Here is a 17,698-nt window from a genome sequence, read left to right as displayed (position 1 = left end):
TTCACCGTGCCTAGTGAAGATCTTAGAGATCCCACGTGCTCAGATGAGAACCAGGAACACCAAACCTTCAGATCCAAGTCTCTTGTGTCCCCCTTTGAGGCTGCTCTGCATCTGCAGCTGCCTGTGAGCCCGCTTGCTGCTGGACCCGCTGTGTTTGGGCTGGAGTGAGGAGCAATCTGAGCAGATTCAGGGGCAGCAGGACCTTTGTTGGTTCCAGGAGGTGTCTCTCCAGCCATGACAAACTGCTGGTCCTGCTTCTTCCACTCCTCATGTGCCTCTGGGAGGTGCTCCTGCATGGACTGGTGCAGCACCAATTGCAGTGAACAGGCTGTAGTAGCAGCTCTCCCCTTCAGCTGCTGCTCCATAATCCTCCTGTTTGCATCTCCTGCTTCAGAAACCACTTAGAAATCTCAAAGTCAAACAGTGTTAAGGGGAATGGGGGTGGATGTCTGGTTCTCATGCACAGCACGAGCATCTTAGGCACCCAGGGAAAGCTTCCCTGCCAGCCATTTACCAGTGCTTTGGTTGTCTTTCCCAGTCGACCACGTGGTTCCCGAGCCAGGGACCAGTTTGCTGACAGCGTTTGACCAGTGGAGAGAATGGGCAGACAGCAAATCCTGCTGTGACTACTCCCTGCACGTGGACATCACTGAGTGGCATAAGGGTGTCCAGGAGGAGATGGAAGCTCTGGTTAAAGATCATGGTAAGCTCAGCCTTCCCCCTCCTCGTTTTGTTTTGCTTGTGAAGGATTTTACTCTTATACCCCGATAAAGGTGGTTTTGGGCCCGTTCTGGCTCCTTGTGAAGGTATTGCAGGGCAGGGACTGATTTTCCAGAGGTGATTCTCCTGCTGCTGCTGTGCAGAGCAGCACCTTTGTCCAGTGGAGCCCCTTGGAGCTCATTAGTGCAGGGAGGTGATAATTGCAGCCTTTTAAACTGTTCTAAACAAGGGAAGTATCAGGCCCAGAAGGAGCAATCCATCCATCTCTGGCTGCTAGAAGTGAAAAGCAGAGTAAAATGACCTCACAGCTTTTCCCCCCTCTTTAATTTCCCAGCAGATTAAAGTCATTTATTGCTGCTTGCTGGGTGGGGAGGGAGGGGCTGCTGGAGGGGCTGTGTTTTGTAGCTTTACCTGTGCTCTCTTTTCTCCCAGGTGTGAACTCCTTCTTGGTGTACATGGCTTTCAAAGATCGCTTCCAGCTCAGTGACTCTCAGGTAGGAAGGCTTTTGGTGGTCGATGCTTCTGTCACTGCAAGCTCATAAAAGTGGTTAAATTCAATATACTGGGAGACCTGACATCCTCTTCTTGCCTCCAGTCTCCACGTGTGTAACAGAACCCGAGATTTGCAACAGTACCCAGAGCTCTGGTTGGAAGATTATATTTTTAATTAAAAAGGAAAGTGGCCAGCAGCAAACCCTGAAAGACTTGGCTGGGGGAAGCAACAGCAAACCCCTCATTTTGAGAAGTCTGAGGTTTTATTCCAGCTCCTCTGGGGTGGAAGCAGTGGCAGTTTTATGAATTGCTGCTTTATGCCTCTGCACAAGGGCAGGACAGTGAGACCTCTGGGTTAATTAATCTGTTTATAAGCTGAAACCGAGCCTGGTCCTGAGATGCTTTCTGGTGTTGGAGTGGCTGGGACCTTAAAAAGGAATTCCCCTCCTGTTTGCTGTTCTTGTGGGTACATTTGGGCACATCTGAACTGTTGAGAGGGGCAGTTGATATTCCTGAAGCTGTGGGAGGGGAGGAATGCCCGGGGAGTTGTTTGGAGCAGTGTAGGAGGTGCTGGAGTGTCACAGTTATCTCTGATGACTCTGGAAACATTTTAATGAGGGACCATTGACGGCGCCAGTTGTGGGTTACTCGACCTCAGCCCTCTCCAAGTGGTTGCTGGAGTGGGAAATCACACTGCTCCTACCTCCAGACATTGGATTTTCATGGAATAACTGCACCCAGCCCTCCACTGCGAGGGATGTTTCTCATGCCAGGCCCCAGTAAATGAAGGCATGAAACAGCTACAGCTCTGTGAGCTCTTCAAAACCGCTCCAGCTGTGGGCTTTTGCTGTTGGTAAATATTCCAAACCCATTGACTAACCCTCCTCTGCCGCATCAGTGACATCCAGCTTGCACAGATCAGGACACGAAGCGACAGCCGTGACCGAACGGGTCGCGCCCCTCCAGCAAACCCCGTCCCGCCTTCCTTAAAGCTTCTCCTCCCCCCTCTCCCACTCTGCAAAACCCCTGTTTGCTGCAGCTCAGCCTTTCTGGTGAGAGTGTTCGCCGTGGGGGATAAAAAAAGACCGCGTGTGTTTTCTGTCTCCCAGATCTACGAGGTCCTGAGCGTGATCCGGGACATCGGCGCGACGGCCCAAGTGCACGCCGAGAACGGTGACATCATTGCCGAGGTATGGCCTGTTTATTCTGGGCATTATTCCCTCCAAAACGCTGGCAGGGCTTGAAATTCTCCTGCCTTCTTTGCAAAGGCTGTTCAAAGCGTGGCGAGGTGGGGGTGTGAGCAGAGCTGGGGCAGCAGATTTGGGAGCCCTCGCCGCTGGTAAAGCGGGTTTTGGTGGCGGCTTTTGGTTCGTGGTGAACGGGACATCTTTTCCTAGGAGTAAAAAAACCTGGGTGTGACCATCCCTATGTGCAATAAATAAAATGTTCTGCAGTAAGTAAGAGGAGTGGGAAGGGATAAAGCCTCACACAGTACCCGAGATGCTGATGGTTGGGGTCTGTTCATCCTCCGAACAGCAGCAAAGAGGAGGTGTTAATAATCATCTGGATTTGACCCGATCTCCAGCTCGTTTTATACACTCTGCTTCAAGCATGCAGAGGATTTCTGTGCTGTCTGACTGGGAAAAGGGCCCACCTGAGCCTCTGAGCTCACTTGTCTGCAGTTGCAGGATGATTTCTTTTCCCGAGGTATCGTTTTGCCACATCCTGGAGATGGTTTTATGGACACAAATGAGTCTTGGAAGTGGAGGGGCTGTGAACCCAGTGGGAAGCAAATCCAAATAAAAGGTTTCCTTGACCTCCTGTGAGCAAATCAGCAAGGGCTTTGGGAGCTCTGGTTATTGTCAGCAAGGGAAGTTGGACAGGACTCTGCTTGCCTTATGTGATTATCACCCAGCACAGATGCTTAGGATCTCACTTGTACCCCTTCCCAACAGCTGTGTGTGCTGCAAGAAAAACTGTCTGCTGCCTTAAATCTCTTTCCTGCTCTTTTTTTTTTCCCCCCCTTCTCTGCTTTAGGAGCAGCAAAGGATCCTGGAACTGGGAATCACGGGCCCTGAAGGGCATGTGTTGAGCAGACCTGAAGAGGTGAGGATTTGCCTGCCTTTGCATTTATCTCCCCCCCAATTTATAACATCTTTCCATTGCCTTCAAGTGCTTCCTGCTGGGATGAAGGTGGCTGGAAACAGGATTTCATCCTGACTGTAAAGATTCTGCCACTGACTTTTCTAGATCCAGCCTCTCGGGCTGCTCTCTCGGTCCTTATTTTATCAGATTTCTAGTCAATCAGCAGGATTTTTTAATGTGTGCCCAAATCCTGACATGGTCTGAGCCACTTGCACCTCTTCCATTCCTGTAATATTTGTTATTTTGATGAAATTTTACCAAGGGTAAAGGTATTTTTTAAAATATTTTTCTTTTTACACTAAGGGATTAAGTGCTTTGCTGAAGGCACAGAAAGTGTGTCCCAGAGAGGGGAGATAATGCTCAGGTCTCAACCCACTGCTTTGACAGAGTGAACCTTCCCACTTCCCCACTGATTATTTTTTAGGGACGAGCACCCCAATCCCTCTAAGCCTTCCAAATAAATCCCAGGGGCAAAGAAGAGCCTTCAAACTTCACTTTTGAGGCCGGTTCCCGTTTCATTCTTCCTTCCCACTCTTGCAGTGCCTGCGAGCTGGACACCTCAGCGTGGCATTCCTGCCTCATGGAGCCCATCTGCTCCGTGCAAGCCGTTCTTTTTTTGTCCCTCCGAGTTCCTGGGGGGGCTTTGCTTGCCTGCCAGATGTGGCAGCTGGGGAGGGGGGGTGAGATCATCCATCCACACGTGCCCCTGGTGCTCCTGCTCTTATTTGCTCCCCTTGCTCCGGGACAAGCAGCGTCCAGAGGGGTTTGGGTAGGAATATAAATCAGTGTGGGGGTGGAAATCCTCACAGAATTCGTGTGGGATCTTGTGCTTCCTGAATTTGTGAGTGAACACTTGCACTGAGCTTTCCATTCACCCATCCCTGCCTTTTTATTTAGTTTTAAAACAAATTTTAATGTCTTTTTTGGCTTGCACCAGGAAGGGAGGGAGCAGATGCTGAGCTCTGACACTGTGGAGCACCTCCTAAAGTTGTGTTGGCTCCAGAGGAAGGCTGCTCCCACCTTAAATAACCTGGACACCAAACCATCCAAGCTGTGTCTGGCTGCTCCAGAGCTCATCCTTTATGGAGCAGGAGCTCTAAAGTGTGAGCTGTGCGTTCCCCTGGCTTGCTGATGAGTGCAGAGCTGGCATCTCCCTCAGCACAGCTGAAAGCTGCCCCAGATGAGGAGCAGTGAAGCCTCTCCCTGCTGTCCCTCAGTGCAGCTGAGCTCAGCTGGGCTCTGCCCAGGGCTGGGAGGCGTTTGATCCAAAATTCTCCTCCTTGGAAGTCATAGGAAGCAGAGCAGGAAACGATGTCATCTGGTTCCCTCCCTCCCTCCCTCCGACGTGGGAGTGACTCTGTGCTTTTGAAAACATCCAACTCCCTGCAGACTGGCTGGTGATAGAGCCCAGATTCCAAGGCTGGCAGCACAACCCTAATTCCTGTTGACTTCAGCAGGAGTGGATGTTTGCTGTGTCCCTCTGGGGTGCTGTTGACACTAGAATCGGCTTCTCCCCCTCAGGATGGGATGCAAAGCCCATCCTGAGGACTGGTGGTTGCCATCTGGCTGAGGAGCTGCTTAACTCAGACCTCCATCTGCACCAGACGAGCAGGAGTTGTCCAGTGAGTCTGAAATATTTCTGATTAAATCAAAACTCCCACTCCTTTCGGCGGGAATTACAGCGGAGTGAGGCATCCAGGGGTCTGGCCATGTGTGTTTGTGTGCACATCTGAACTCCCAGCTCGGCAGGAATTCCTGAATTAAGGCTTAGGTTTCACTGCTGACTCAGGTTTAGGTCATCTCACCTGGGTTGAGCCAAGGTGACAGTGCTCAGCACCTCGTTCCAGCCACCAAGCAGAGCCCACCATCCCAAGTCAGCCTCACCCATCACTCTCTGGAAAACTCTCCCCCCCCTCGCAGCTCATTTCACTCTGTGATGACTTCCCCATCATTTTTTTTTTTTTGTTTTTATTTGAGCCACAAAAACGCTGAGAGCACAAGCAGGCCAAGTGCTCCAGGAAATGTCTGTCTTTTTTATTATTTTTTTTTTTCCCCTCCCCAATCCAAGAGGAATTGCTGTGCTAGGGCTTCTGATGCATCCTGATAATTGCAAACATTCCCCTTTGGACTAGTCCTTGGCTTATTGTTCTGTGCCTGTCACCAGAGCATCTGGGCACAAGGCAGGAATTCAGCAGCCTTGTTCTCTCTCTGTGCACAAAATATTCTCCTGCTGCTTTGCAGTTTGGTCCAAAGCCTGGTGGGGTGTGTTGTTTTCTCGTGGGGGGGGGGAAACTGAGGCACAGGAGTGGAAATGTGACTTCCAGGTGCTTGTCCAGAGCTGCTTTAATGGGGGGTTTGGTAACAGATGACACAGCCTGGATGCACTGGCCTGTCTTGAGTCCCCTCCTTGTCTCTCAGAAGGGACAACTGTGCTTTTCTTGGCTCTGCTCTCAGCCCCTGAGTGCTCCTGGCTGTGACACCCTGAGTCAAACCTCCTGGAACAAACACCCTCCCAGCCTTTTCCATTTGCCTGGGGCAGCTGGGCCTGAAAATATCCCCTTGTGTTCCCCCCTCTTTGCTTGGGGGGGGTCAATCCCAAACCCTGGCTGGGGCTGTGTAACCCTTTGGGCACCAGAGCCCTCCAGGATGGCTCTTGGGGGGGGGGGTGTTGTTTTGCTTTTAAAAGCTCCCAGCTGGTGTCCTGGTGGGTTTTTTCTGAGCAGCCCTGGGGTTCTTTTCCAGGTGGTTCTTTCCCTCCAAAGCACAGTGTTAGGAGCCAGCAGTCACACAGTCATGGAATGGTTTGGGATGGAATGGGGGGCTTAAAGCTCACCCCTGCCATGGGTAGGGACATCTTCCACTAGCCCAGGTTGCTCCCAGCTGGCCTTGAACACTCCCAGGGATGGGGAGCCCACAACCACTCTGGGCAGCCTGTTGTGATTCTGGGACTGATGGTGATGATTTGTGGTGCTTGGGCTGCAATTAAGTCACTGCAGAGCGGATTTTCACGAGTGCTGAGCGTGTCCCAACCCCTCCAGAGTCCATGGGAGGTGCTGGGAGCCTCCCATGGCCCACTTGGCACTCAGGTGGTGGGTTGCCCTGGGTTTGCTGACTGGGTTGTTTGCTTGGAGAATCTCTGTGGGATTGCAGGCTCTGCTCTCCGTGGCACTGTGAGCGTCACCCTGCTGTTAAATGCCTCATCTGGATCCTTTGATTGGGGTGTGTGACCCATGACAACCTGCAGGGTGATGCTGATCATCCCTCCCCAGGCTGCAGTCCCAGCCTGACCCCCACTTTTGCTGAGGTTCATCCCCGGGGGCACCTGCAAGGGGAAGGAGCTGATTTGTTGGGGTGGTTTTACACCCTCCTGTCAGATCCCAAGCCAGGGATTGTGGTGGAGGGTACAATTTGGGAGGCTTTGTTTGCAAACGTGGCTCCAGCAGGGTGTGTGGGGCAGCATCTCCCTGCTCTGGGGGCTGGGCCCTGAGCAGCTCTGTTGAGTCAACGTTGAGTGGCTTATTTTTGTCTGGGTTAAAGAAAGGGCTTAATCACTCTGACCTGGAGTGTTGGTTTAGCTCAGGCTTTGTCTGCTGGCAGAGAAACTCTGGAGCAGCCTTGGGAGAAGAGGTTCTAATGAGAGGGGACTGCAGCTTGGTGTCGTTTAGTCGCCGTAAATTGGAATTTGCAGAGTTGGAGAGGTGGGAAGTGCCTCATCTTGGCCCTGCAGACCCTCTGGGCTGCCCCTAACCTGCCTTTGCTCCTCAGGTGGAGGCAGAGGCCGTGAACAGGGCAATCACCATCGCCAACCAGACCAACTGCCCCCTCTATATCACCAAGGTGATGAGCAAAAGCGCCGCTGATGTCATTGCTCAAGCCAGGAAAAAGGGTAAGTTGTTTCCCTCTGAGCTCATGCACTTCAGCTCCCTGCCAGCATCAGCTCCATCCCCACAGGAAGGGTTTCTTTTTCCAGTGTTATCGTCCAGGCTGTGTTTTAAAAGGTCCCAAGCCACTGCTTCTGTCTCATCTCCCCCAGACAAGCATCCAGAGGTCCTGTCAGAGCCAGGAGCTGTTTCTTCTGTTCCTCCTGAGCCTCCCTCTGTTCACACTCATCCTCCCACACTAAGCCTGCACGTTATCCAGAGCCATTCCATGCTGGCTCCATTTAGTGGCTCCCCTTTGGAGACTGCAACTTCCAGCTGCTGTGCTGCTTTTTCCTGGGTGCTTCCTGCTGATCTTCCCGGGGCCAGAAGGGATTCCAGGAGCCCTGACAGGGATGTTGGCTCACTAGCCCTGTTGGATTTAGCTGGATTTAGCCAAAGAGCTCCCCAAATCCAGCTGCCCACTGTGCTCCTTGCTTGTGGGATGGATCCTCCTCATGTGCTGGATCCCACAGCCTGACATCCAAACAGGAACTCTGCCTCCAGGCTGCTGCAAGAAGCAACATTCAGAGCTGCAGTGGATGCTGCTCCCCTGTCTGACTGAGGTTTGGGAGGGAGCTGAGCTGCTCTGAGAGCCCTGTTGCTGCTGCCTTGCCCTGGAGGAGGGAGGGTTACCCACAGTGAGTGCCTGTCTCCTGCTCTATCCTGTGACTAAACCCTTCATTTCTATTTAAAGCAGCTCTGGGCGGGTGAGTAAGCAGGAGGGATGATTTGCCCCCTTCTCTCCTCACAAGGATTTGATTTTATGCAGTCCAAATAAGCCTGGATGGATATACAAATGACATCACTTTCCATCTGGGTGTTTGGTGTGAGAAGAGCTGGTTTCCTACTGCAGCAAACAGATTTGTGTCTGTGCATTGGCTCGGGAGGATTTTTGGTCCCATGACTCCTGTTAAATGAGTTCTGCTGGGGAGGACTGATTTCCAAGGCATCTCCTTCTGCTTGTGGCTGTTTGGGATAAACCTCCCTCTCCCAGCTCCATCGGTGGGGATGGTGCTGAAGGAGGATGTGCTGACACAGCAAAGGGGCTGAACGTTGGGTCATCCCAGAAAACAACTGGATGTCGTCGTGCAGCTGAACCCTGGGAGCCAGGGGAGCATCCCTTCCCTTTTTTAAGAGAAAATACCGGAGGCATAGGCACCACAGAGGGGCAGCATCCCAAAAAAAACCACCTTCTTGGTCCTGTCTCCCAACCAGCTATGAGTAGAGGGGGGCATTGGGATGAGGGACCACACACTTGGGTCACAAGAAGCCATAAAACACAGCCTGGCCTGGCTGAATGTTGCCCTGCCTGGGAAAGGTGCTGGGATTCTCCCAGATGAATTGACTCACAGGACTCACTTCACTCAAGACTCCTGAGCTGCAACACAACAGTTCTCGTTCAAATTGTGTTTTCTCCTAAAAAGGAGAAATTGGGGTATAGATGGTGCACCATCCTCTGTCCCTTCATTTAAATAATTCAATTTAAATGCCGTGCAGCAGGCCAGGAGGGCCACACACACAAGCCTTGCCCTCCCAGGCAACAGAGGAAACATAACTGAAGACTGTCCAAGGCGAAAACAAACCAGAATTGATTTGCTGAATGGAAAAGAACGAATGTTATTTAAAGCCAGATGTTCCCAGTGGCGTTTGTATGGAGGAGATTCCCTGCAGACTCTGCTGCTGGAAAATCTGGGAGCTCAAAACATCACTCCCTGCAGAACAATCCCCCCAATGTCCTGGCCCACAACAGGCCTCCCGTTAATAGCCAGCGTGTGTTTGGCTTTATTCTGATTTCAGAACCCTATTTGTGGCCAGTGATGTCAGAAAAGCCTCTTCCTCTGCTGCTGGAAAGCCTCTGACAAAGGCTTGTTCTGCCCCTCCTGTGTCAGTGGGGCCCTGGGAGCAGCATGAAGCCAGTTCATCATTTTGCCTCGGCTGATGGACTCCCTCCCAGCTAGTTCGAGACCTCACAGGCATAACAGTAGCTCTGGCAGTACAGTTAAATAAATACATATTTGCTTTCTCTCTGCATGGAGAGGTACAGGACCCCAATTCTGGGCTTGGCTTTGCCCGTCTTTTCCGACTGCAGCACTCAGGGTTGGTGCCTGCACTGCCCACACCTTCTGCAGGCACGTGGAGAGCTCAGCAGGCAGGTGGGTGGGCACAGCACAGAGCTGGGGAGGGGTTTTGCATTTGGTGAGCAGATCCCCTGAGGGCTGCCAGCTTGGGCTGCCTTTGAAGTTGCAGCATCTTGACGGTGCTTGGTGTGCAGATGGTGCATCCCAGAGGGTCCTGAGCTGCATTTGTGAACCAGGAACACCAGTATTTCCCCTCTGCATGCAGGAAATATTCCTGGTAGGAGTTCTCTCCCTCCTAATCTGGGCACAGATTAATCTTGGTCTTTTATACATAGGAATTGATAAAAATGCTGCAGGCTTGTTTTTTTCATTCTTTTCCTTCCACATCTCTTGTAGATCAGACTGGATCTGCTCATGCCCTTACAGTTCCCCTCAGCCTCTCTTTGTAACGTTCTTGGTCCAGGATAAACAAATAAATGAATATAAACAGTAAAATGAATCTTTACACCAACCCTTTCAAGCAAAATTGATCAGTGCAGTTGTGTAAAGGATCGTGCACATTTTGCTGCTCCAGACACTGATCAGGAGCAGTATCTTTATTATTGTCTTTATTAATTACTTCCAGCCCTGCAGCTTGTGGTGGTGGCACAGCTTGCCTGCCTCGTCCTTTCTCCTAGGATGCTTTTTGCCTGGATCCAGGCTGGAGATGCCCCTCTCTGGGTGCTCACTGTGGGTTTGTGTGTGTCCCTGTCCTGCAGGCACTGTGGTGTATGGAGAGCCCATCACAGCCAGCCTGGGGACTGATGGATCCCATTACTGGAGCAAGAACTGGGCAAAGGCAGCAGCTTTTGTTACATCCCCACCGCTGAGTCCTGACCCAACCACTCCTGATTTTCTCAACTCACTACTGTCCTGGTGAGTAGAGCTGTCTGTGTTCACACAGCTGTGAGACAAGAGGCTGGTAAAACAGCTGCTGTTGCCTTTAGGGGTAAACCTGTGACGACAAAATGTCTTAAACACCTGTTTTTATCCTTTCCAGTGGAGACCTCCAAGTGACCGGCAGTGCCCACTGCACCTTCAACACTGCTCAGAAAGCTGTTGGGAAGGACAACTTCACCCTGATCCCTGAGGGAACCAATGGCACTGAAGAGAGGATGTCCATCATCTGGGACAAGGCTGTGGTATGTCACACAAGTCACAGGTTCTGGGGTGGAAGAGCTGCAGGAGGGTGTTTTTACCTCCCTCAGACACTCGTTATGGTCCTTCCACTTGACTTTTTCCTTTTTTTTGGAGTGGTCCCCACCTTGCTCATGCAGTGGGCTCCTCTGCTCTTCCCCCAGGTGACTGGCAAGATGGATGAGAACCAGTTCGTGGCTGTGACCAGCACAAATGCAGCCAAAATCTTCAACCTGTACCCGCGGAAGGGCCGCATCGCCGTGGGCTCGGACGCCGACCTGGTTATCTGGGACCCCGACAGCGTCAAGACAATCTCTGCCAAGACTCACAACATAGTAAGGACATCTCCTGCAATGCCCTGCTGCTCCTTTCCTCCCCTCTTCCTCAGTGCCAGGCTGTGCTGCCAAAAAAACCAGAGCTTGTGACAGCTCAGGGTTTGTTCTATCCATGCCCAGAACCCTCTCTGGTCTCACACTGCTCAGTTGTGTCGAGCAGAGCGAGCCCAAATCTGAAATCATGTGAATACCCAGAGATTTCCCCCGGAGCAGAGAGCCTGTCAGCTCTTTCTCAGTGTGGGATGCTTGGATCTGAGCACACAGAAAGCTCTTTAAATCTTCTAAGCTATCAAAAGGCCTCTTAGGACAGTGTGTTGTTCATGACCTCCAGGCCCTCCAGCAGTGGGAAAGGGAATAAAAAGGGAAATAAAAATCCTTTTTCTACTTGGGGTCAGTGAAGCTTTGTCAGCTCATGGACACCTTTGCTGGAGATCTGACCCAGATGCAGTGTCTGAGTGGATTTACACCGTGTGCTGATGTGTGGGGTCATGACTTTACAGGTTAGTTGGCACAGGGAGGTGCAAAGCAGCACCCAAACTCACCAGACCTTCCCCTTGGTTCTTCTGCAGCTTTGTGGTGGCACTTAGAGGCACAGTTTGCTGTGTCCACACCTCATACCTGACCCCTGGAGTGAAAAAAAGCTGTCCCAGCCTGTGGGAATCCGCAGAGCATTCCCAGTGCAAGGGGCTGGCTGGAGTCTCCCCGTGACATTGGAGCCCTGTCTCAGAGAAAGCAGCCACTGTTTGCATTTGTTGACAACTTGTTTCCCTGCTGGCCATGAACCTATGGAATGTTTCCCTGGAAAAAACCTCCTTGTTCTTTTTTTCCCCCGTGAATGCTTTCATTCACTCTGGAGCTATAAAGGAGCAACATTTTCTTCCACACTTGGATCCCTGGGCACATTCACAAAGAAACTTCTTCTTTTTTTTTTAAAAAAAGGTTTGGTTCAGTTCCCTGTGACCGAACTCAGTGTCAGAATTGGTCACAGATGGCCTGGCTTCATCCTGCCTCTGCTTGGAGGCTTCTGACAGGAATTCCAGGAGTCTGGTCACTTCAGTCACCTCGGAGGTGCTTCCAGACTCCTTCCAGTCTGGAGAGGAATGACTTAGAGAGGAGGCAGCCCAGGCAGTCACTGCTTTTAGGTGCCAAATTTAGTGCTCTGAGCCTGGTTTTGTCCTTATGAATGGCTGGGAGAGCAGCTGGGTGGGTGGAGTGTTTGCAAATCATCGCTCTTTAATGGCTGTTGTCTTTAGGAAATGACCCCGAGCTCTTTACATTTCCTAGCACAGAACTCAAAAGGCTTTCTCTTTTGTGGATGTGTCGATATGTGGATTTCTTCCTAGAAAGGGTGTCTAAACTTTGGAAAGGGCTTAAGGAGGTTCCCAGGGAACGACTGGATGTGGCACTCAGTGCTCTGGGCTGGCTGACAAAGGTGGGGGCTGGTCCCAGGTTGGACTCTGGAGATCTTTTCCAACCTCTGTGATTCTGTATTTTTTGGTATCTCACGCTGCACAAATGCCTTGTGTTAGAAGAGAAAGTGATACAAGTGATGCCTTTGGGAGTCCAGGAGTCGTGGGTTGGTCAAGTCTGGAACAAAAGGCCCCTTTTGAGAGCAGGCACAGGGTGCTGTGGCACAGGGAGCCCCAGTAATTATGTGGCCTTGCATGATTGTTACTTTTTTAAATGTTCAGGCGAGTTACAGATATTTCCCAAGAATTCACACTGCTCTTGCCACTCTCTGGCAAGGAAACATCGGGAGCTAGAGAGGGAGATGGTGTTGTTCTTGGAACCAGCCTCATCCATAAGCTCCTGACCAAGCCTCCTCCTCTGCCACCACAAGTTTTTTCGGGCTGGACCCGGTTCAGGGCCGGTTTAACCGCTGTCCTGGCTCGTTGTACGGCTGCAGTCAAGCCTGTCCACGCTTATAACACACTTCCAGGGCAAACTCCATCATTAACTCAGTAAAAAAGGCCTGGATCTGACTCAGATGGTCACTGGAGTAACAGCCCCCAGATAACGTGGTTGCTTCTCTCATTCCAGGAGGCTCCACGGGTGCCACATTTGCAGCCATTCCTTTCAAAAACTTGCCTTTTTTTCCTTGGTGTGATGTTTCCAATCCTGTTAATTGAGGATGAGCAATCCCATTAAGAGTAAAACAAGATTGCCCCGGCCCCTGACCCTTCAATGAAAACTTGGGTTTGCAGTACAGATTTTCAGAATGATCCTTATTTTAAACGTGAGGCTCAGGCAGAGCTTTCTTTGGCTCCCAAATCCCCCCCCAGTTCACCAGGAGAGAGGTGCCTAAAAATGCGTTGGAACAGAGAGGTTTTTCCTCTTGCCCTGTGCCTGTCACAGGGTTTTCCATGGGATATTGGGAAGGAATTCTTCCCTGGGAGAGTGTGGAGAGGCTGGGATGGAATTCCCAGAGGAGCTGTGGCTCCCTCCTCCCTGGGAGTGCCCAAAGCCTGGTTGGAGCGACCTGGGCTGGTGGAAGGTGGATGATCTTTTAAGGTCCTTTCCGTGAATCTTGTCCCGAAGGAAATTTTGCCTTCGTAAATCCTGAAGAAGTTTCAGGCCGGTTGAGGGCGGATTAAACCCCGTAAATGACAGTTCCCTGACGTGTGTTGCAGTCCCTGGAGTACAACATCTTCGAGGGCATGGAGTGCCGCGGCTCCCCCCTGGTGGTGATCAGCCAGGGCAAGATCGTGCTGGAGGATGGCAACCTGCACGTCACCGAGGGCTCGGGGAGGTACATCCCCAGGAAACCCTTCCCAGACTTCGTTTACAAGCGCATCAAAGCCCGCAGCAGGGTGAGTGTTCCCTGCGTTTTTAAGAATATTTTTTATTTTAAGTTATTTTTCTATGTTTTAATATTTCTTTGTAAATATTTTTTAATTTTAATAATATTTCTATTTTAATAATATTTTTGTTTTACTAATATTTTCTCTGTAATAATATTTTCTTTGTAATGATATTTTGATATTTATTTGAAATTAATACCAATATTTTCTCTTGGTAATATTTAATATTTTTCATTTTTATATTTAATATTTTAATACTATTCTGCTCTTATTTTTAATAATATAATCTATTTCTAATACCATCTTATTAATATTCCATGACACATTAATAACTATATTTTATTATTTAATTTATAATACTTTATTTTATTTTAATAATATTTTAATAATACTTAAATATTTTAGTAATGACATATCTTATTTTTTATTTGTTTTATTTTTATATTATTTTCACAATATTTTAATATTTTATAATAGTTCAATAATGATTTATATAGGTTCATTTTTATTTCATGTCTTTATTTTACCAATATATTAATATATCTTATATTTTATTAATAATGTTATAAATATTTATTTATTTTATATTTTTGTATTATTTTAATAATCTTGTAAAATATTTAAACAATATTTTATTTTAGTTAAAAGTATTTTATTTAGAATAAAAAATGAATACAATATAAATACGTACTATTAAATATATTAAACATGATAATGATATTTAAATAATATATTTAAATAATGTTTTAATATTACTTTTCTTTAATTATTCTCTGTCTTGGGACACCCAGACAGACTCTGTGTCCAGGAACCCCCCAGTCTGGACATGTAAATAACCTACCCCAGAGGTAGCAAGGGAAGTTCTCAGTAGCATTTACACATCAAACCTTGCAGCAGCCATCCAGAATTGTAATTTATTGCTCTGGAGACGCGGTGCTGCTTCCCCTGCTGTCACCTGCCATCAGCTGCTCTTGTCTGGTGACTGGTGAGTCACTGGCACAGCCTCCTGGCTGCTTAAAAGGGACACTTTTTGATGCTGAAGAGGCTCAGGGTGTGGGAAAGGGATTGTGGGAAGCACATTCCGACCCCACAGCGCGTGGCTGGTGTGGCCTGTCTGCCCCAGGAGCACAAGGGTGACCTCTCAATCCAATTGGGCAGCATCTCAGCTGGAATAATTGCATTTAAGCCAAGCTCCAGCTCACAGGCTGGGGCTGAGAAGCCAGCCTGGCTGCCCTGGGGCTGTCCTGCCCTCTTTGCTTTTTGGGGAGGAGCAATAAGTTGCATTTGGGAGTTGTCAGGAGCCTTTAATACCATGGCAGGTAGGTTGGGATCGTTAAAAGGGCAGCACCCGCAGGGCAGGGGACAGGCTGGGTGTCTCTGTGGGCTGGAGCCACAACAGTCCAGAGCACATCCCGTGCCACGTGTTAATTTACAGGATTAGAGGAGTCTTGACCGAAATGCTTAAATTTTTGGAGTCATAAAAATTTTGGGGGTGTTTCAAATTGATTAAGCTTAGCATTAGTTAATAGGATTTTTGTCCTGCACAAGCTTACCTAGAGTCAGGAACAGCATTTTATACCCTGTCCCACACCAAGGATCTCCCAACAGTGGGGTGTTTGGGAGTGCAATATAGATATAAAATAGATAAAGATATAAAGTAGGTTTAGATATAAAATAGGTACAGGTGTAAAATAGGCATAGATTTAAAATAGGTATAGGTGTAAAATAGATATAGATGTAAAATAGATATATAAAATAGGTTTAGATATTAAATAGGTATAGATTTAAAACAGGTATAGGTGTAAAATAGATATAGATATAAAATAGATATATAAAATAGGTTTAGATATTAAATAGGTATAGATTTAAAATAGGTATAGGTGTAAAATAGATACAGATGTAAAATAGGTACAGATGTAAAATAGTTACAGATGTAAAATAGATATAGATGTAAAATATAGATATAAAATAGGTATAGATGTAAAATAGATATAGAATAGGTATAGGTATAAAATAGATACAGACATAGATATAAAATAGGTGTAGATATAGATGTGAAATAGGTACAGATAGAAAATGGATACAGATGTAAAATAGGTATAGCTACAAAATAGGTACAGATACAAGGTAGGTACAGATATAAAATAGATACAGATGTAAAATAGATACAGATATAAAATACAGGTATAAAATAGATACAGATACAAAATAGACCCGGATATGGAGCAGCTCCCCAGGGATCAGAGCAGATGACGCGCGCTTTCCAATCCTCTTACCAAGCACCCGCCTCGCAATGTGTGTCACTGGCTTAGCAACATCTGGGCAGCTGTGGGGCTGGTTCTGGGGGCTGTGGGGCTGGTTCTGGGGGCTGTGGGGCTGCGTTCTGAAGGCTCCTGTGCCCTGCTCTGTGTTTGCAGCTGGCTGAGCTGCGGGGTGTCCCCCGAGGCCTCTACGACGGCCCCGTGTGCGAAGTGTCGGTGACACCGAAGACCGTCACGCCGGCGTCCTCGGCCAAGACCTCCCCTGCCAAACAGCAGGCACCCCCCGTGAGGAACCTGCACCAGTCGGGGTTCAGCTTGTCTGGTATGGGATTTCATGAGGCTGAGTGGTTTGTTGCTGTGAGATCAGGAAATTGCGGCTGGTTTTTGCTCCGGTGCTCCGAATTAATTCTGCCGAAACGGGCAGGCAGTGGGGTGTGTTTAGCTGGGAGGTGTCGTCCCTTTGGGAAGGAAGAAGAGCAGTGCAGGAGCTGCCATAAGGTCCTGCTGCTTCTCATGCCGTGGCATGGATGCTGAACACCCCAGTGTGTGCTGGGCTCCACGTCTGGGTGTCTGGAGAGGGCAGATCAGGGAATTCCAGTGTGGTTTGGGTTGGAAGGGACCTTAAATCCCATCCAGTTCCAACCCCCTGCTATGGGCAGGGACACCTTCTACAAGCCCTGTCCAACCTGGCCTTGGACACTTGCAGGGATGGGGCAGCTTCTCTGGGAATTCCATCCCTGCCCCTCACCACCCTCACAGGGAAGAATCCTTCCCAATATCCCATCTAACCCCGCCCTCTGTCAGTTTGAAACCATTCCCTCTTGTCCTGTCACTGCAGGCCCTTGTGTTTAAAAGTGAGAATTTTCTATTTTTAAGAGGCTGGCAAGGTCTGGTTTTCAGATGGCACCAACTCCAGCAGAGCTTTGCCAGGGATGGGGCAGCTTTGATTTCTCAGCTGCTGTTCCAGTGCAAGAAGGGCAAACTATAAAAAGGGATAAGAAAGCTTCCCAAGGGAAAAGCATTTAGCCAACCCTTCCCTGTGCAGGGCTGGGTGGTTTAGGTGTTCAGGGCAGAGAGGTTATTAATGCAGAACAGCTTTCAGCAGATTCAAGGCACTGGGAGCCAGTAGGAGCTTTCCCTCCACAGAATCATGGAATTGTGGAAAAGCCATCCAAGGTCATCAAGTCCAACCACAGCTCAGCACCACCACTAACCCACCTGCCCAAGTGTCACATCCACGTGGTTTTGGAGCACTCCAAGGGTTGTTGACTCTCTGTCTCTCTGTCTCTCCCCCACAGGGGCACAGATCGACGACAACATCCCGCGCCGCACGACCCAGCGCATCGTGGCACCGCCGGGCGGACGTGCCAACATCACCAGCTTGGGCTAAGGACCCTCCCCTCCTGTGCCCACCAGGCAAACCAGGGGGGCCAGGGCACCTGGAGACCCTTCTTGATCCTTTTAGAGCCTGTGACAGTTACTGCGGGCAACCAGTGAGGGGGGGCTGAAGTAAAAGCGCCTCTTTCAGTCCCCTCAGATTTCCCTCCTCATCTTCACCGACCCCCCTCTCACTTTCCCCCCACCCCCTCCCCCTTTACACATTTAAAGAAATAAACCCTGTTTTGGCACCTCTGACATGCAAGAGTAAATGTAAAGAGGGTATTTGAGATATGTGGCCTCTGTCCCATTCAGCATCTTTCTTTTAATAAAGGAAGGATAAAGTGAATTTCCCGGGAGCTGCCTTTAAGACACACACACACAAAAGAAAAA

General features: G+C 49.2%; 1 protein-coding gene across 1 annotated transcript; it reads left to right on the top strand.

The window, feature by feature from the left end:
- Nucleotides 1-538: 538 nt before the first annotated feature.
- Nucleotides 539-17,698, top strand: LOC114068186 (dihydropyrimidinase-related protein 2; the record flags this gene model as incomplete). Its single annotated transcript, XM_027904106.1, has 11 exons — nucleotides 539-703; nucleotides 1,153-1,214; nucleotides 2,322-2,402; nucleotides 3,250-3,318; nucleotides 7,123-7,243; nucleotides 10,114-10,270; nucleotides 10,395-10,536; nucleotides 10,696-10,866; nucleotides 13,497-13,676; nucleotides 16,085-16,250; nucleotides 17,227-17,698. Coding segments are annotated over 11 exons (1,406 nt in total), but the record flags the coding sequence as incomplete, so codon positions are not given.

This window comes from Empidonax traillii, unplaced genomic scaffold (assembly GCF_003031625.1).
Source record: "Empidonax traillii isolate 1590-97213 ecotype Southwest subspecies unplaced genomic scaffold, ASM303162v1 scaffold1011:size275050, whole genome shotgun sequence".
NCBI classification, from domain to species: domain Eukaryota; kingdom Metazoa; phylum Chordata; class Aves; order Passeriformes; family Tyrannidae; genus Empidonax; species Empidonax traillii.
Note: the sequence above shows the minus strand (reverse complement) of the source record. Positions and strands in the feature narration are given on the sequence as shown.